This window comes from Rana temporaria, chromosome 8, assembly GCF_905171775.1.
Source record: "Rana temporaria chromosome 8, aRanTem1.1, whole genome shotgun sequence".
In the NCBI taxonomy this organism is placed as follows: domain Eukaryota; kingdom Metazoa; phylum Chordata; class Amphibia; order Anura; family Ranidae; genus Rana; species Rana temporaria.
The window spans coordinates 141,355,607-141,376,762 of NC_053496.1; the positions used below are offsets into that span (position 1 = coordinate 141,355,607).

The following is a 21,156-nucleotide window of genomic DNA, read 5'->3' on the forward strand; positions in this document are numbered from 1 at the left end:
CTCCTGCCCCTTGACCTTGGCTTGCTCTCATGGACTCCCTCTGAACTCTCCTGCCCTTGACCCTCGGCTTGTGACTCGGATTTGCCCTCATCTCCTGTGGACCCTACCAGACTCACCTACCAGTTCCTGCCTGACCAACGCTTGTTTCCAGTCTTCTGCACCTGCCCTGCTTCTGTCAGCTGCACCAAGTCTTCCTGCCAGCTCCCGGCGCCGGTGCCTCCTTGTGCCGTCCCTCCTCTGTCCCAACTCCAGGGAGTGGTCTGCACAGGGTCGCAAAGGTGAGCCGCCCTCAGCATCTCGGTCTCGGTGAGTACAGGTTCTGACACTGCTCATGCTTGCTAGACCACGTTATAGCAGTAATGTGTAATTTGTGACTGGATGCCTTGCCCAACGATTCCACAACATTGCCTTCCATGTGATGTTAGAGAGATGGAATGGCCTTACATGAAAAGAAATAGTGACTGGGAACCTGCCATTGTGGTACAGCACATTCTGCAAATTCACGGAAGGGGGCAGAATCCACCAAGTGGAAAGGCAGAAGTTGTAGAGCCAGCAGCTTGCATTTAGATGCTGGGAATGTGGGTTGCAGGGACTGTATTTATTCTACAGCTGATGGTGTGCTGCTGGCAGATGTGCTACAACGACCTGGGACACCCTACGCTATACCATCATCCCTGACAGTGGAAGCTGCTGAGAGGTCATGAGGTATAGCAGGGACAGACTGAGGTGAGTAAGAAGGTGGAGCAGATTTGTTCCCCTTTTGTGTGGCTTTTAGGTGCTCCTGCCAATGGGCTGAGTGGTGGGTGGTTAAATGCCTTGTCAAGCATCTGGTACCCAAATGGTTGGTGTTTTTGCCACACTCGATGCGCTTGAGACAAAGTTTGCAAATAGCAACAGTGCGATTGGCAGCACATGTACTAAATAAGGCCCAGACAGCTGATCTGTGGGAAGTGGGCCAGGAGGAGATAACAGTTCCACAATGTAATGGAATATGGTGGCTGCTCTCTACTCTTCCATGATGACTGCCTTGTTGGGGTTGTACCTTACCCTCATTTCCCCCTCTGCTCTATCCAGTCAGTGACCTCGTCATCATCATCATCTCCTCTATCCTCATTACCATTTGAGAGAACTTGGCAATATGCTGCGGCTGGGGGAAATCGACTGCCAGTTTGTGTACCAGTGTTCTCCCCTCTCTGTAGGCTCATGTTCCTGCCTTCCTCAACCTCAGACTCAGAACCAACATCTGAATTGAGTAATGGCTGTGCATCATCAAGGAGCAAGTGGCTGATGCTCTGTTCAAATAACTCTGCTGACTCCTCCATGCCTGATACTGGGGCTATAGCAGGAATAGCTGTAGACAAGGAGGCAGGTTTTCCCACTCTGGCAGCTGCAGGGGATTGCGCACTAGTCTCTGCTTGGGTGACGGAGGATTAGGAGGTTTTTGTAAACCAGTCCACCACCTCCTCTGCATGCTGTGGCTTGATAGCATGGGCAACATCACTAAACAGGCAAAATGATGCCCTGCCTGAGGACTGACCATGTCTACTTTGCCTTTGGACACATACTCTGCTGGCCCCCTTACAATGCCATGGGAACGTCTGCCTCTCCTTGCTGTCCTCCCAGACATGATGGGGGGAGTGGGGGGTGCTTATTAACAAAATGTAATAAAGATGTGTAAATGTGTACATGTATGCACTTTAATCGATACAAAGTGGTGTTTGGTGCACTTTAATTTGAGTATTCACAACACAGACACACTCCACAGATACACTTTAATATTGCAGTAACGCAAAGAACTATATGGCGTTAAACTTGCATTAATGCACAGAACTATACAGAGTTAAACTTGCAGTAATGTACAGAACTATATGGCGTTAAACTTTCAGTAACGCAATGAAATACAGTATATGGCGTTAAACTTGCAATAATGCAATGAAATATACAGCGTTAAACTTGCAGTAACACACAGGAACCAGGTTTGTACGTAATGGTGAAATTAAAACTGGAAAAGAAAAGACTCCACCTGGCCTGTCTGGGATTCAATTCATTTGGCATTCTGTAAGATTCTTATGGTCAGTGAAATTTGTTTAGGAATGCAGGGAACCCTCCAAGAGAGGATGCCACTCCTCCAACGCCAATTTAATCGCAAGAAATTCCTGATCACCAATAGCGCAATTCTTCTCTGCCTGAGACAATTTTTGGGAGAAAAACACACATGGTTGATGTTTTTCTGCAAAAGATTGAAGAAGCGCAGTCAAGAAATTCGTCCAATTAATTAAAGTATGGATCCCCAGGGTCAGGTCGCCTCAACAAAGGTCCAGAAACAAAGGCCTGTTTCAAATCAATCAATGGAAGAGTAAGTAATTCACACAAATATAAATGGTCAAATTAACTTCCTAAAAGAAAATTATTTTTTTCTTCTTTTTTTTTCCTCTTCCTATTTTTGCAAGAATGAATAGATATTTTGGAGAGGGAAAAGGGCAGAGAGAGCACTATTTTTTTTTTCGTGGGCCTCTCAGATAGCCCCCATGTCTGTTATTGTTTTCGTTATGTTGATTATGTCTCTGTCTGTATATATTTGTTAAGAAAGTAATAGAATTCCTGCGAGCCTTAATCAACCCAAAGCCTAATGCCGCGTACACACGATCGGTTTGTCTGCTGAAAGCGGTCTGATGGACCGTTTTCATCAGACGAACCGATCGTGTGTGGGCCACATCGTTTTTTTATCCATCGGTTAACCGATAGAAAAAAAATGATCGTCTGTGGGCACGTCCATCGGTTAAAAATCCACGTGTGCTCAGAATCAAGTCGACGCATGCTTGGAAGCATTGAACTTAATTGTTCTCAGCATGTCTTGTGTTTTACGTCACCGCGTTCTGACACAATCGTTTTTTTAACTGATGGTGTGTAGGCACGACTGATGAAAGTCAGCTTCATCGGATATCTGATGAAAACATCCATCAGACCGTTTTCATCTGATGAACCGATCGTGTGTACAGGGCATAATAGATATCACTAACCCAGCTACAAGCGTTACACAGGTCTCATAGGCTTGTGCACATAGACAAAAATAGTAAATTATATGCTGCGCTTTGGAATATTACACAATAAATGCTTGCTAAAGATTAAAACAAATACATGTACATATGTGTGACATAGATGTGATATGACCAAAGTAAAAACAATAAATATGTAAATTAAAACATTAATAATAAAGTGCTCATGTGCATCCAAGTGCTTTGTAACACAGATATAAGTGTCCGGTGGTGTATAGGGAACAACACTAGTCACACTTTAAATAGCAAAAAGTGCTATTGTGCAAAAACAAGTCTTTTTATAAAACAATGCTATGACAGTCCTGTTGAAAAAAGTGCATAAGCGTGGTATCCAGTAATAGCACTGCTGACATGCTTATAAATCCATGCATCTGAAAATGATTGACAGGTGTTGCAGATCATGCATTGGTGCTCTTATTCCAGTGACCCCTTAGTTATTAAATGCTCACCTTGGAGCGTGTGACTTAGCAATTACGCTCAGTCAATACACGCTTGTGAACCACCCCTGGGTTCTATAATGGTAACAGGATTCTGGGCTTCCCATGCAGTATCTCGGGAATAATGGGGAATAAAAAGCCTTGATAGTGTGATATCGCTTTAAACATTTTTTTAAACAAATAAGAACAACCCCCCAGTGGGGTACTCACATGTACCAGGTGCGTCAGTGCACCACTCTGTGTATGGCATGAAATAGTACAGTGGCTGGTTTTGGAATGGTGTATGCTTCCTCCTAGGCAGATAAACTTACTGTCATTTTATCCTAGGGGCCAGGAAGTTTATCTGTGTAATATTCCAAAGCGCACCGTATAATTTAAAATTTTTGTTTATATTTGTTGTATATGTCTTTTTTTTGTTATGTCAAATATGTTCATGTTTGTGTATGTTTGTCTTGTATGTTGATTTATCTCGGAATAAATTTCTGTCTCCCCTTTTCTCCCCCCCCCGTCGATGCCCTTTCCTTTGCCTTCATGGGGAATCGGATGATGGAGGTGGCGGACTGGGGAGCAGGGAGACATGGGTTGGAGTGAAAAATTCGGGATTTGTTGTATTTGGTTTGATTACGTTGGTCAGTTTATTTCAGATTAGCTTGACATGGCTCCTTTGAGTGAAGTGCTAATCTCATGGGTCTTGGTAGCCCTTCTAAGCGGCAAGCAGTTGTAGCGCTTGGTTGCTACTAGTAACAAACATCCACCAAATCACCCTGCTGCCAGACCCCCATATATCACTTCTGAGACATTTGCGTTGTTTTGTTTATTGCGAGATACAACTTGGTTGGGGTATAGGAGGATATGAGATGCCCATAGCACTTATTGAATTGCCATCACATTTATAGAACATTGATTAGTAGATTTATCCCTGAAAAAGAATGCACTTCGTACACACGACATGAAAACCGGTCGTGTGTAGTCTCCAGAGCATTTTTCGCGATGAGAAAAATGGCCATTAAAAATTTATAACCTGCTCTATTTTTTCGCTTCGTTTTTCACGTCGTCATTTTGGATGTTTGTAAGTGTAGCGGGGTCATACTATCATGGACTATTGATAGTGATGTAGACTTGAATCCCCACCCAAGTTCCCGTTACATTTGTACATACGTGTTTATATTTCTTAAAAGCAATGCATTGTGTTATTAGAGGTACCAGGAGAAACGGACTCCATTGACATTTAGTAGGAATAGACTACACTTCCCACAATGCCTCGCCTTCTTGGAACACATGACACCCCCGCACAGCCTTATGGGGGAGGTTACTTAAAGGCAGGGAGGAGTTGAGCTCGCTCTCTTGGGATCTGCATCTCTCCCTCTGCGGAGCTGTGAAGAGCACCACAGCTGAGCTTTTAGGCCCGAAGCCTGGGCCTAGATCCACCGGGAGACCAACCATCCGGAGGGGACAAGATCAAGTGTATCCAGCTCGTGTTCCAGGAGATCGGACAGACTGACTGACTAACAACTGGAGCTGCGGAAAGCAGGACACCGGAGATCTGTGCTGAGGCGTGCCGCTAAATAGTTTATCTTCAGAGAAGCTCAGGCGGACTAGGCCTGTTTTGGGTGAGAGGGCACACGCCCAAATTTCCATACTACCCCAGCCTATAAACTATTAGTACTCCTTAAACCGGAACCACGCGTTGATTCCTGATTAAGCAGAGAGGCCTAGCAACGTAGAGTTACACCAGCAGAGTACTGACGCTGACTGGATATCGGCCCACCAACTTTTGTGCTCGCCATACCCCTTTTTGACTGAGTTAATTCCTTTTCCTGTGGATTACAATTAAAAGTGCACCAACGTTTGCGACATAGACTTCGTCCTCAAGGGACACTCTGAAGCTATTTGAACCATGCCTAGCCAAGAAGAAGGAAAATTCTGTTGCTGTGATCTGGTATGTTTTTGCTGTTCGTTTAAATAAAGACAACCTGTTTGGTTTGGAGTGCGGCCATCCATCCTTCATTTTACGCCAATGCATGCCTAGCCAAGGTTTCTGCACTAGCCGTACAGCAGAACTGCCCCCTAATCTATCCAGCAGCTCCTGCGGGGGTAGCGCTACACGTGGTGGCTCGTCCGGGATTCTACTTCTCAAAAATATAAAATCCCCTCATATTGAACCTTACCCTCGCAAAGACCAGCCATGGATGCTGCTGCCGCATCCAAGTGGTGCAAAGAAGAAAATGTTACTTTGAAGAATGGCCTAGTGGTCGAAATTAAGGGAGAAGTCTGGACAGAGGAAAGGTTGCTCCCAGTCCTGAGAACTTTATCCGCAGACAGAAAACCATGGATAGTAGACATGCGGGCTGATAGCACAAACCCTCAAACCTATGCCTTATGTGAGTGGAAAACAGAACTCCCAGACTGTTTTAAAGGTGCCAGTGTAAATACCCCAGATTGTGTAGAACTTGTTCTAATACACCCCACAGAAGAACAAGATGGTCCTACTTCCTCTAGTGCACCGGCACCAAAAGGGCCTAAAGAACAAAAGACAAAAGGGCCTGACCCCACATCACTAAAAACTCTTGGCCCAGAATTATGTGCTGTTTTGGGAGAAATTGTGGCTCAGTGTAAGAAGGATTCCGCAGATTACCTGATAACAGGATACAGGAAGCTCAGAACCGTCTCAGGGAGACAGCCAGTGCCATCCTCTAAGGATGGATTTGAAAAATGGCTGGACCATGCCACTCAGGCTCTGGAGGAGTGGGAAGTTCCCGAGAGACATAAAAAACAAAGGCTTATGGAGAGCCTCAGGGAACCAGCACTAGAGGCCATACGTAACCTTAAACTCAGCAAAAGGGACTGTGCTGCACAGGACTATCTAGATGTTTTGCAGAGTGTATTTGGAAGGACTGAAAATGCCAGTGAACTCCACTATCAATTGGAGCACTGTTTTCAGAAACCCGGGGAGAAGTTACCTGAATTTGTTGGCCGCTTAGATAAGATCCTGCATCAGATCCTCCTGAAGAAGGGAATAGATCCAAGGCAAGTGGATAAGATCAGAGCTCAACAAGTTATAAGGGGGGCCCAACCAATGGATCCCATTGCCCTTCAGTTACGAACCCTACAGGGAGGCGGAGTGTTGAAATACCCCGACCTGATCCGGATGATCCGACAGGAGGAGGTCCTACTGGATCAAAAGAATAGGCAACAACCTCCAGAACCTTCAGCACAAGTTCGTGTAGTGGCCACAGAGGACAGTGACCCCCAAGTCGAGCTTCTGAGGACACAAGTGTCCCAACTGATAGAAATGGTGGTTGCCTTGACCAGTCAAGTGGAGATTCTTCCCTACCAAACCAAAAGGGAAGAACCAGAGAGGCCAGCCTATAGGCCAAGTGATCAATCAAGGAGACCAAGAAGATTCATATTCTGTTTCAACTGTGGAGGAGTAGGACATACAAGAGAAGTTTGCCCCAGCCCAGCTAAGGCTAGTCCACAGATGTACAAGCCGGCAGAAAACTTCAGAGGGCACCGGTGAGGGAGTCAACCGGGTGCCCGCCGACTGTAGACAAATCCAAAGTAACAAAAGAAGCAGAGCGGCAAGGCAAGGGAGGAAAACCTCGTCCGAGGCCACCTTATAAACCCTCCCCTGCATGGACGGGTGGAAGCCAGGAAAAGCCCTAATAAGAAGGGAGTGAGGGTACAGGTCACAGAGCACAAAAGGAAATCTACACCCCAGAAGTTTCCTGAAAACTTAGTAGGACCTTCCCCATTAGTCTCCATCCAAGTGGAGGGAGTCTACACAAAGGGGCTCCTGGATACCGGAGCTCAAGTCACCCTCCTGTATAGAAACTTTTATGATCGATACCTCTCCCACCTGCCCTTACAAAAGCTGGAAGAGCTGGAAATATGGGGTATTGGGACTCAGTTTCCCCTACGACGGGTACGTACCCATACGTTTTGACCTTTGATCCTTCGGTGGCAGGTGCAGCGGAAACCTTTGACACCCTAGCAGTAGTCTGCCCTCGACCACCAGGGGTTCACAAGAGCTCTCTCATTATAGGGACCAACACCGACTTAGTCAGGGGACTTTTGCTCCCACTAGCTGAAGTGGCAGAGACTCCATCACAAAAAGTCCACCCGATTCTACGGAGGGTCTACCAGCAGTTGGTGATGGAGAAGAGAGCCCCTGAAGGAGATGGGAAGATCTGGCGGCTGGACAAGACAGTGAAGGTCTTACAACCAGGAGAAGTGACCTGTTTGAAGGCCTCTGTAAAGCTTACCTGGTCTCAGCCAGGCCCGTTTCTTGTCCTCGAGCCTGACCCAGTCGGACACTCGGAAGGAGTGGAAGTGATCCCATTGAAGGTGTTGGAGAGAAATCATGGAAGGGTGTCTGTCAGCATCAGGAATGCTACTGCCAACCCTGTGGAGGTGCCAGCCAGAATTCTACTGGGCCGGGTACACCAAGCCACCCCAGTCGTCCCCTCTGATCTGGAGGAGGGAAAGCAGATTGAAGACTGAAAGAAGGTTCACCAACCTGATGGCACCGGTCTCCCACCAGAATGGGAAGAGAGGGCGAAAGCGCAACTTGACAGGTGGCAGAAAATATTTTCAAAAACTGAGTTTGATGTTGGATGTGCGAAGAGTGCCACCTACAGGATTCGACTGAAGGAGGATAAACCCTTCAGGGAGCGAGTCCGGAGAGTCCCTCTGACGGATTTGGAAGATCTCAGAGAGCAACTAGCAGAATTAAAAAGGACAGGAACCATCAGAGAGTGCAGGAGCCCTTATGCTTCTCCAATAGTGGTGGTGAGGAATCAGAACGGCTCATTGAGGTTATGCATTGACTACAGAACCCTCAACAAGCGAACCATACCTAACCAATACACCACACCTCGGATTGAGGATGCCTTACAGAGTCTGTCAGGGGTCAAATGGTTCAGTGTAATGGACTTAAAGAGTGGTTATTACCAAATCCCCATGCACCCAAAAGACCGAGAAAAGACGGCCTTCATTACCCCAGTGGGTTTCTTTGCGTTCAACCGCATGCCGCAGGGATTGTCAGGGGCCCCAGCTACTTTTCAGAGATTGATGGAGAAGACCATAGGGGACATGAACCTGATCGAAGTGTTGGTGTATTTGGATGACATTATTGTGTTCGGAAAAACTTTGGAAGAACATGAACAGAGATTGGAGAAAGTACTAAAACGGCTTCATGACGAAGGCCTCAAGCTTTCCAGAGAGAAGTGTCAGTTCTACCAACCATCGGTTCACTACCTTGGCCATATTGTCTCTGCAGAAGGGATATCGACAGACCCAGAGAAATTGGAAGCAGTAACTTCTTGGCCTAGGCCAACTAATGTGACAGAGTTGTGGTCATTCCTAGGATTCTTCTCCTATTACAGGAGGTTTGTGGAAGGGTTTGCAAAGATCGCAAGGCCTTTGAACGAATTGTTGAAGACAGAAGATGAAGACGACACTCTTGAATCAGAGGCCGGTGAAGATCAATCTGGGGACTCGGAAGTCCAAAGAGTCCATCCGTGACCAATGGGATCCCAAATGTGAAGAGGCGTTTATTCAGCTCAAGAAGAACCTAACCACTGCTCCTGTCCTGGCCTATGAAGATACTTTAAAGCCTTACGAGTTGCACGTGGATGCCAGTAGGGAAGGACTAGAAGGGGTATTATACCAAGGACACAGTGGTTATCTACGCCTGGTAGCCTATGTGAGCAGGAGTCTAACTTCATCCGAAAATAATTATCCCACCCACAAACTTAAATTTTTGGCGCTGAAATGGGCGGTTGTAGATAAGCTTAAGCTTATACGGGGCCGAGTTTGTAGTGAGAACCGACAATAACCCGCTCACTTATCTGCTGCCCACAGCCAAATTGGATGCAGCAGGACATAGATGGTTGGCAGCCCTTTCAGGATTCAATTTCAGCCTGAAGTACCGACCAGGAGTGGGAAACAGAGACGCAGACGCTCTCTCCAGAAGGCCCCATGGGTCAATTGTCTCTGAGAACGAGTGGACTCAAATAACCTCTGAGGGGGTGCGAGCTCTGTGCCAAGGAACAGAGTTACAGATGAAGGGAAGACCCAGAGCAGAAGAAATAGGAGTTTCGGCAGTGGGAGTACTCAAGTTTTACTATAACGTGACTCAAATGGGAAGTGAGGACCCACCTAAGTTGTCCAAAAAGGATATGAGGAGAGACCAAGAGGAAGATCCCCTGGGAAAGCTGATCCTACAAGCTCTGGAAGACCAAGATCCAGGTGTGCTTCTTACCAGTTCTTCGAGAGAAGCACGACTGGTGCACAAAGAGTGGGACAGGCTGCAGCTCCATCAGGGGGTGGTCTACCGAAGGGGCCCCTCCAATGGTCCAGAAGAGAGATGGCAGATGTTCCTACCCAGCAAACACAGAGAGACTGTCCTAGCTGCACTTCATGACCAGCATGGTCATCTGGGACCTGAAAGGACTTTCCAATTAGTCAGAGCCAGGGTCTACTGGCCCGGTATGAGGGCTGAAGTCGAGGGATATTGCCATTCTTGTATCCGGTGTATTTAAAGAAAGACTTTACCCCTTCAAGCTGCCCCAATGGGCCATCCTCAAAGTCAGAGCCCCCTGGAGCTGGTGTGTATAGACTTCCTCTGTCTGGAACCTGACTCAAGTGGAATAGGAAATGTCCTAGTTGTGACTGACCACTTCACTAGGTATGCTCAAGCCTATCCTACCAAGGATCAGAAATCCTCAACGGTCGCAAAAGTGCTAGTGGAAAAAAAAATTGTGCACTATGGATTACCACAACGCATTCACTCTGATCAGGGAAGAGACTTTGAAAGTAAGCTCATAAAGAAATTGCTGGATTTGTTGAGTATTGAGAAAACAAGAACTACTCCTTATCATCCTCAGGGTGATGCTCAGCCTGAACGCTTTAACAGAACCCTCTTGAATATGCTGGGAACCCTAAGCTCTGAAAAGAAGCAACACTGGAGCAAGCATGTGGCTGCCATTGTGCATGCATACAATAGTACTACAAACGACGCAACTGGATACTCACCTTACCGTCTGATGTTTGGGAGGGAAGCCCGATTACCAGTTGATTTAGCTTTTGGTGTGTCCCTGGATCACACATCTGCAGCCTCCCAAAAGGTTTATGTAGACCGCTTAAGAAGAAGTTTAAAAACAGCTTATGAGAAGGCCCATGCTAGTTCGGATAAGCGGGAGCAAAGGAATAAAAGAAACTTTGACTTGAGAGTCAGGATACAAGACTTGCAGCCAGGAGACCGAGTATTGTTAAGGAATCTGGGTATCCCAGGAAAGCATAAATTGGTCGACCGCTGGAAGTCTCAGCCATACATTGTATGCAAACAGTTGCCTGGTCTCCCTGTATACCAGATCAGACCGGAAGGGAGTGTGGGCCCTCTAAAAACTTGGCACAGGAATCACCTGTTACCTCTCACTGAAGCTGTTAGAATACCCCCTGTATCTGTTTCTCTGGAATTTCCTTCAACCTCCAGATCATTTGGGCCGGTTACTAGATCCCAAATGACAGTTCCGGATACAGAAGATGAAGAGTCCACAGATGAATGGATAGGGTCAGAGTGGTTATGGTCCTCTCAACAATCAGAGCCTAGTACTTCGTTCCTGCCTTCATCTGAAGTAACAAATAGTGGGACTCTGAGACCGGAAGCCCCTGAATTTATGCCTCTCGACATACTTGCTGAGGAGTTGGAGGAGGATGCGGATTCATCATCCACTGAAGATTTCATAGAGGCCTCAAGCCTGCCTGATGGTGAACTAAATGATTCAGGAGATATGAAATCTATTGTGCCTGACCCAGAAGACAGTGAAATTGAACCTATTCTTCCTGAGCTTATAATTCCTAAGGAACAGAGGGAAAGAAGGACTATTCACCCAACAAAGAGACTGACTTATGACCAATTGGGGGAATGCTCCGAAGAAGCCATTATTACTTCTAAACAGTCTGATACTTTACCTAGTCCTCTCACCATGAATTTGGTGGAAGACAGCCCCTGCTCACCCCCTGGCACATCTGAACAAGACACCTCTGTGTTAGTAAACAGTGGACAGAGTAGCTTGTCCTTGCCTGACAATTGGTGGGAGGATCCTCTGTCCACTTTATGTCATAAGATGAATTGTTTGACTCTGAATACTGTTAGGAATAATGCACAGTATTTATTGCCTTGCATAATCTACCAAACTTTTCCTCCGCATGTATTTTTAAAGCATGTATCAGGATACATACTGTTGTCCTCTTTGGGGACCAAAGACTGAGTGGGGGGAGTGTGTAGCGGGGTCATACTGTGTTCGTGTGAACTTTAAAACCCCGTTAAAGTCTATGGGACTCGAACATTTGAAATCTAAAGTGTTAATTTCAAAGGCTAATATGCAAGTTATTGTCCTAAAAAGTGTTTGGGGACCTGGGTCCTGTCCCAGGAAACATGTATCAATGCAAAAAAAGTTTTAAAAACTGACGTTTTTTTCAGGAGCAGTGAATTTAATAATGCTAAAAGTGAAACAATAAAAGTGTAATATTACTTAAATGTTCGTACCTAGGGTGGATGTAAAGTTAGCATGTGAAATAGCGCATGTTTCCCGTACATAGAACTGTCCCTGCACAAAGTGTCATTTCTGAAAGAAAAAAAAGGCATTTAAAACCGGATTTGCGGCTCTAATGAATTGTCGGCTCTGGCAATTCAATGATGATTCATTCATAAAAAAAAAACGTGGGGGTTCCCCCAAATTCCATTAACAGGCCCTTCAGGTCTGATATGGATATTAAGGGGAACCCCGCCGTCAATTAAAAAAAATTACGTGGGGTTCCCCCCAAATATCTATACCAGGCCCTTTTAAGGGAAACTCCACCCCAAATTTAAAAAAAAATGGCGTGGAGTTCCCCCAAAAATCCACACCAGACCCTTATCCGAGCACATTAACCTGGCCGGCCACAGAGAAGGGGGGGGAGTGCGGCCCCCCCTCTCCTGAACCGCACCAGGCCACATGCCCTCAACATAGGGGGGGGCAGGATCTGGGGGTCCCCTTTGTTAAAGGGGTCTTCCAGATTCTGATAAGCCCCCCGCCCGCAGACCCCCACAACCACCGGACAAGGGTTGTGGGGATGAGGCCCTTGTCCCCATCAACATGGGGACATCCTCCCCATGTTGAGGGCATGTGGCCTGGTGCGGTTCAGGAGAGGGGGGGCCACACTCTGTCCCCCCTCTTTTCTGCGGCCGGCCAGGTTAACGTGCTCAGATAAGGGTCTGGTGTGGATTTTTGGGTGAACTCCACGCCATTTTTTTTTATTTGGGGTGGAGTTCCCCTTAAAATCCACACCAGACCTGAAGGGTCTGGATATTTGGGGGGAACCCCACGTAATTTTTTTTTAATTGACGGCATGGTTCCCCTTAATATCCATATCAGACCTGAAGGGCCTGTTAATGGAATTTGGGGGGACCACACACTTTTTTTTTTATGAATGAATCATCTTTGAATTGCCAGAGCCGACAATTCATTAGAGCCGCAAAGCGGGTTTTAAATGCCTTTTTTTCTTTCAGAAATGACACTTTGTGCAGGGACAGTTCTAAGTATGGGAAACATGCGCTATTTCACATGCTGACTTTACATCCCCCCTAGGTACGAAATTTAAAGTAATATTACACTTTTATTGTTTCACTTTTAGCATTATTAAATTAACTGCTCCTGAAAAAACGTCTGTTTATAAAAAAAAATTGCATTGATACATGTTTCCTGGGACAGGACCCAGGTCCCCAAACACTTTTTAGGACAATAACTTGCATATTAGCCTTTAAAATTAACACTTTAGATTTCTCCCATAGACTTTAACAGGGTGTTCCGCGGCTTTTCGAATTTGCCGCGAACACCCCTAATTGTTCGTTGTTCACCGAACAGGCGAACAGGCAATGTTCGAGTCGAACATGAGTTTGACTCGAACTCGAAGCTCATCCCTAGTTACTGCGCTTTGCTCAAGCATTTTTTATCACGATCGTGTGTATGCAAGGCAGGCTTGAGAGGAATCACGTCAAGAAAAACATTGTTTTTTTTCCATGACATGAATACCGGTTGTGTGTACACGCCATAACATTCACAGTCTCTTCAGCTGCATATTTCCACTACAAACTATTGCTCTTCCTTTTCTGCACTAGCTCCTGCAGAGTATCACTCCTCAGGATTCCTCTCCTTACACGGTTGTTTTTTCTCATGAAAAAAAAATATGTTTTTCAAACTTCATTTTAAAAAACGACGTTGCCTACACACTATAGTTTTTTCAAAATGCTCTAGCAAAACGCGGTTATGTACAACACGTACGACGGCACTCTGTTCCATTCAAGCTCGCGTCATAACTTGCTTCTGAGCATGCGCGGGTTTAAAAACGTCATTTTAAACGTCGTTTTAGCCCACACACGATCATTTTTTATGACACAAAAAACGACGTTTTGAAAAACGACATAAAAAATTGAAGCATGTTCGAATTTTTTTTTTGTCGTTTTTCAGAAGACATAAAATGACGTTTTGTCCACACACGATCATTTTAACCACTTCCATACTGGGCACTTACGCCCCTTCCTGCCCAAGCCAATTTTCAGCTTTCAGCACTGTCGCACTTTGAATGACAATTGCGCGGTCGTGCTACACTGTACCCAAACAATTTTTTTATCATTTTGTTCCCACAAATAGAGCTTTCTTTTGGTGGTATTTGATCACCTCTGCGGTTTTTATTTTTTGCGCTATAAACAAAAGAAGAGTGACAATTTAAAAAAAAAACACTATTTTTTACTTTTTTATTTAATAAATATCACAATTTAAAAAAAAAAAAAAACGTTTTTTTTCCTCAGTTTAGGCCGATATGTATTCTTCTACATATTTTTGGTAAAAAAAAATCGCAATGATCATATATTGATTGGTTTGCGCAAAAGTTATAGCGTTTACAAAATAGCTGATAGATTTATGGCATTTTTATTTTATTAATTTTTTTACTAGTATTGGTGGCGATTTGCGATTTTTTTACTGTCACCGTGTCATTGCGGCGAACACATCGGACACTTTTGACACGTTTTTGGCGCCATTCACATTTATACAGCGATTAATGCGATAAATATGCACTAATTACTGTATAAATGTGACTGGCATTCAAGGGGTTAACACTAGGGGGTGAGGGAGGGGTTAATATGTATCCCTAAATTGTGTTCTAACTGTGGGGAAAGGGGGGTGACTGGGGGAGGTGACCGATGCTGTGTCCCTATGTACAAGGGACACAGATCGGTCTCCTCTCTCCCCTGACAGGACGTGGAGCTCTGTGTTTACACACAGAGCTCCACGTCTTGTCCCTGTAGCCGCCGATCGCGAGTCCCTGGCGGACATCGCGACCGCCAGGCACGCGCATCGGCATCTCGGGGACGCGCCGGGCGCGCGCGCGCGGCCGCCGGCGCGCTCGCGCGCCCCCCAGTGGCCGCAAGAATACAGGACGCCAAATGACGTCCTGTTGAATTTTCAGAGTAACCGTGGAGCCGTCATTTGACGATGGCCCGGTACTCTAGTGGTTAAATGACGTTTTTTAAAATGTTTTTTTTTTTCATCACAAAAAACGACCGTGTGTACGCGGCATTAGATTCCTGTCTCATCACTTCCAGTAAGACAAAAAGGGATCACTCTGAATAACCCCAGCTTGCTGGCTGTGCCTAGTTACTGTAATAAAGTCTCTTGAATGGTGTTTCCTGAGCAAATTACTAAGCCAGAGGTATACAGTACCTCTACCTGGCAGCCTAGCAATTTAGAAGCTACACAGTCTCTTAGATGATGTTACCTGAGTGCTTTACTAGGCCAGAGGCATACAATACCTCTCCCCAGTGGCCTAGCAGTTTTAATAGCACATGGCAACAAACAGACTACTGCTCCCAGGCAGTCCAAACTGCAATTCCTGCCCTCCCCGGCCACAGCAATTTGCACTACTCTCCACAATGTTCCTCTTGCTCCAGTGCTCCACTGTAGTAGACACACTGACCTTCTCTTGTCCCAAGCCCATGGTAGAAAACGTTATCTGAGCACACATCCTAGCAGCTCCTCTGGCCCTCCTCCGCATTAGGTGCTGTGACGGGAGGGCCTGTGGAACCCAAAATCCCTTGGAAAGAATGGGAAACACTTGTTTCAGCTCCCCATGCACCTCTTATGTCTAATGCCCCATACACACGATGAGAAAATCGTACGAAAAATACCGCTTTCGGATAGATTGTTCAAAAATCTGATTTATATTGTTTGGAGGTCAGCTGGAGGTCCGCTAATAGCATATCCCTGTTCTAGAACTTCCCCTTCTAGAGACTTAGGACAACAAATAATGTTAGGCATGTCCATGATTACAGGACAATATGTCAATCAGAAAAAATGTAACTAAAAATAATTATGTTTCTCTATAAAATACATATTTTTACTTGTGGAATCATGGATCTACTTTTCCTCTATGTGCACAAACATTGTTTTTTATTCAAGTGCAATAAAAACATTTGCTATGAGATATTGTTTGTCTTTTACTTAAATGTTTATACTTGATTTTCAGTTTTTGACATACTTGTTTTTAATGCACTACTTGTGCCTTGTTGTTTGCTGGTGATTTTTTGCATTTTTAAATTAACACACGTGCACGTGGGGTTGTAAAAGTTAAATAATTTTTCCTTACAGAATCGCACAAAGAGTGGCCAGGAACCGACTCTACTCAAGCTCCCGCTGGTGATGGTTGTGCCCCAGCAAAGACCAGAAGTGAGGGGATAAAGGTTATTCAGCCGTGAGCGGCACTAGATAGAATGAGGTCTCAGATAGTTAAACAGTTTTAATCCATGCAAAGATCATTTACATTTGGCATCTACTAGAGCTAGCATTATGATGCTGTAGAAACCCTTGTAATTGAAGTAATAGGATCGAGAATTTGGTAGTGAAACGATGCGCACATGTTTCCCGTCAATGGCTCCTCCACAATTGGGGAAATTTCACAGGTCTTTGAATTTATTTGCAACTTCCATCCACTCAGGTGGGTTGCTTGGAATTGCAATTACTCCCTAAGATACGACGGATCACTGCCTACGGCGTTAACGTAACCTACGCCCAGCCCTATTCACGTACTACCTAAACAACGTAAAATATGACGGCTGTGTTCCCTGGTCCATACCTTAGCATGACTTGCGCCTCATATATGGGGCTTAACCTTACGCCGGACGTATGACTTACGCAAACCGCATATATTATGCACCGGGCGCAACTACGTTCGTGAATCGGCGTATCTCCCTCATTTGCATATGTGCATAGAAAATCAATGGGAGCGGCAAATGCGCCCAGCGTAAATATGCGCCTACGATACGATGGCGTAGGCAAGTTAAGTCGGTCGTAGGAAGCCTATTTTTAGGCATATCTCGGATTGTGGGCACGGCGCACAGATACGACGGCACATAGTTACACTTACGCGGCGTATCTCAAGATACGTCCTGCGTAAGTGCTTTGTGAATCCGGGCCATAGTGTTTAAATATATTTTTAGATTTATTTCCAAACTAAACTGACACACGGAAAAACCCTATACTACTATATTAACTGTTATGCCCTGTACACACGATCGGTCCATCCGATGAGAACGGACCGATGGACCATTTTCCTCGGTTAACCCGATGAAGCTGACTGATAGTCCGTCACGCCTACACACCATCGGTTAAAAAAACGATCGTGTCAGAACGCGGTGACATAAAACACAATGACCTGCTGAAAAAACGAAGTTCAATGATTCCAAGCATGCATCGACTTGATTCTGAGCATGCGTGGTTTTTTAACCGATGGACGTGCCTACAAGTTGGCTTTTTTTTAACCGATGGTTAAATAACAGATGACGCCCACACACGATCAGTTTGGACCGATGAAAACGGTCCATCAGACCATTCTCATCGGTTTAACCGATCGTGTGTATGCGGCCTCAAATACAAAAAAAGTTAATATCAGTCAGTTAATATAGGTAACTAGACATGATTTACCTTGACATAATTTCTCTGTAGCGCATCAATGATAGACTTGCAGGTTTCAGGTATTATTCTCCCCAGTGATTGAGGTGAAATTCCTGTGGAGAATTTTAGGTCCTTTAGACTTCTCCCGGGTTGCCAGATACCTTAGTGTTGCGATTAACCTCTGCTCTGGACTTATTGGCTGCTGCATAATTGTAGTTTGTTTTTTTGTTACTGGTGTCACCAGCTGCAACAAGGCTTGGAAACATTCATCGTCCATTCGGAGGTAATTTTGGAAATCGTCAGGATTATTTTCCTGTAATTCCTGTAAGGTCATATGTGAATAGTTGTCTCGGTTCTGTAGCGATTGTTTTGACCATGTGCTCCTTTTCTTCTTTTTTTTTAAAACCATTTTGGATGGCCAAAACTCAGAGCATGACCGGTGGCAGTGTTTGATCTTCCATGTAAAAGTCAATTTTCCTAAGAAATGTCGTTAATAAAAAAAAAATCTTCTCCCGAATGAACACACGTCTTTATGCCACGATCTCCCCGCCCCCGAACCCAAAGGCATGGCCTGCACAAGGTCAGGTTCTGACATCACCTCCGACTACCGCGCTGCAGAACGTGCCTACGCACATGGGACATTTGAGTTGATCGCGCAGGAATTGTCAGATATAAACTACGCTGACAATTCGATTCTAGATGTGCATATGATTATATTTGGAAGAACGTTCGTATGATATTCTTATCGTGTATACGAGGAGGCCGATTCGATCCTAGACTCGCATACGATTATATTTGGAAGAACGTTCTTTACGATATTCTTATCATGTGTACGGGGCTTTAGTCACCCTGTGCCATCCTGGCACAGGGTGACTGAGAAAATATTTCTTGGTTTACTTAAAATGAGACAGTAATATTTATCCACAATATCTCCCAGGATATTTTTTTTTTTATTATTATTGAAAATACACGAATACAAAATATAAAATTACATAAGTAGAATACCATACACTCTCCTACAGAACTTGTATCTTATTATACTTCTAATTATCCATCCGAAGGTGAACCCCCGCTCCCTCCTCCCCTCGACCCACCCCCCTCCCCTACCCTACCTCTACCTCTTAAACTTTATAAATGTATCTCCTCTTTTTATTTATTTTTTATATTTACTCTCATTGTGGAGGGATTCCCTCTGTTTAGAGACTAAGCACCTCTACATACCTACTTGTCTTCTCAAACACTTTCCATCTCTCCCATTTATCTGTTGACTGACTCTACGCGTTCTTCTTCTAGCCTCAGACCCTCCATGCTAACTGCCTCCTCCACTGTAGTCAATCACTCTCGAATAGAGGGGGCTTCCGCTTCTTGACACTTTTTAGGAATACGTTTTTTTGGCGGCATTTAACAGATGTGATATTACTGAGTCTTTATATTGTTTTACTGGTCCTTTCACCGCATGTAAAAGGACTATCCACAGATCCTCTGGTATTTATTTTTTAGTCATTTATTTTATTAACTGCAAGATCCCTCTCTAGTACTCTTTGATTTATGGGCAGTCCCACCACAAATGAGCCATCGTTCCTAACATCTTACATCCTCGCCAACACTCCGCAGATTTTCCCAGTTGGTACCTACTGATTTTATCGGGCGTTGCGTACTACCTTTTTAAGCATTTATAATTAATTTTGACTGTTCTGGTGTCTATTGCCGAGCTGTGGGTTAGATTTAGGATTTTACTAATAGTGGCCTTATCTATGTGTGACCTTAGTTCCCTTTCCCATTTAATTATGAATGGCGGGGTCTTCAGCTGCTCCACAGCCAACAATATTTGGTAGATTCGAGATATATTACCTTTTGTGATTTCTGCAATACAGAGCCGCTCTAGCGGCATTAAATCTGTCTCAGATCTTATTGGCTGGGGTAGTTGCTCAACAAAGTGCCTCAACTGGAGATACCGCCATTCATTTATCAACCTTAATTCTGGTTTGTGTTTTAACTCATGAAATGGTATAATTTTCAATGTAATTAAAAGTGAATTAAGCTTCCCTTTACTTTTTTTATGAATTTTATCCCAAATTTTTTGTGCATTTAATGTCAGTGCATGTGTGTTGTCTCCTAATTTTCTAAATTGAGGGGGGTTCCAAACTATATTTCTTAACCACTTAAGGACCGCCTCCTGCACATATACGTCGGCAGAATGGCACAGCTGGGCACATGTACGTCCTGTACTACTACCGAGCCGTGGGGCGCGCGCCCGCGGCACGCTCCCGCGACCCGGTCCGAAGTGTAAACACGGCTTCCCCGTTCTTTACTGTGTCGGCAGCATCGATCGTGTCATCCCTTTTATAGGGGGACACAATCGATGATGTCACACCTACAGCCACACCCCCCTACAGTTGTAAACACACTTCAGGTCACACATAACCCCATCAGCGCCCCCTGTGGTTAACTCCCAAACTGCAATTGTCATTTTAACAATAAACAATGCATTTTAAATGCATTTTGTGCTGTGAAAATGACAATGGTCCCAAAAATGTGTCAAAATTGTCTGAAGTAGTAGTAGTAGTAAAAAATGTATCTTTATAAAAATGCAATAAAACTATCCCCTATTTTGTAAACGCTATAAATTTTGCGCAAACAAACCGATAAACGCTTATTGCCATTTTTTTTTTCCAAAAATAGGTAGAAGAATATGTATCGGCCTAAACTGAGGGAAAAAAATGTTTTATATATTTTTGGGGATATTTATTATAGCAAAAAGTAAAAAATATTGAATTTTTTTTCAAAATTGGCACTATATTTTTGCTTATAGCGCAAAAAATAAAAACTGCGGAGGTGATCAAATACCACCAAAAGAAAGCTCTATTTGTGGGAAAAAAAGGACGCCAATTTTGTTTGGAAGCCACGTCGCACGACCGCGCAATTGTCAGTTAAAGCGATGCAGTGCCGAATGGCAAAAAGGGGCAAGGTCCTTTAGCTGCATTTTGGTCTGGGTCTTAAGTGGTTAAATGTGCCTCACTCATTGAGTTCTCTAGTTTCACCCACCTTTTTTTCACTCTGTTCCCTAGTCCATTCCACTACTCTTGATATCACCACAGGCAGTATTCTTTAATGTCTGGAAGCGCTAACCCGCCTTGTTTTTTCCCTTGTTTAAAGTGGAGGTTCACCCAGAATCTTTTACATTAGATTCATGCTCATTTTGTTAAGGGGAATAGGGTAGTTTTTTTAAAATAGAAGCCATACTTACCGTTTTAGAGATACATCTTCTCCGCCGCTTCCGGGTATGGGCTGCGGGACAGGGCTCTCTAAAACGGTAAGTACTGCTTTGTTTTTAAAAAAACTACCCGATTCCCCTTGACAAAATGAGCATGAATATAATGTTAAAAAAAAAATTTCGGGTGAACTCCCGCTTTAAGTACCGCTAATGGGATTCTCGTTTTTTTATTTTGCCAACTTGTATAGAATCTTTGGTAACAATACCATCTTCACAGTACTAATCCTCCCTATCCATGACAGGGGTCTATGTAAAGACTATTCTTAGTTTAATTCTGAACAATACATGATCATTGAAAGAGCTGATTTACATTAACCTCTGGAGACGGACCGTCTGGTCACTTGGGCTGCCTTAAGTGCTGTGTTAATTAACATGCTAATTACATAGTTGTCTGC

At 44.5% G+C, this 21,156-nt stretch overlaps 2 protein-coding genes across 3 annotated transcripts in view; both read left to right on the forward strand.

Annotated features, from left to right (window-relative positions):
* C8H10orf71 (chromosome 8 C10orf71 homolog) overlaps positions 1–21,156 on the forward strand; it is a 179,675-nt gene that overhangs the window by 135,504 nt on the left and 23,015 nt on the right. The gene's annotated exons all lie outside the window — the stretch shown is intronic.
* On the forward strand, positions 5,679–7,013 carry LOC120910446 (paraneoplastic antigen Ma2 homolog). Its single transcript, XM_040322204.1, has one exon. The coding sequence runs from the start codon at positions 5,679–5,681 to the stop codon at positions 7,011–7,013; it is 1,335 nt and encodes a 444-aa protein (XP_040178138.1).

Bases quoted from the DNA above. Each gene is read 5' to 3' on its own strand.
- LOC120910446 (XM_040322204.1), top strand. From the start codon at position 5,679: ATGGATGCTGCTGCCGCATCCAAGTGGTGCAAAGAAGAAAATGTTACT.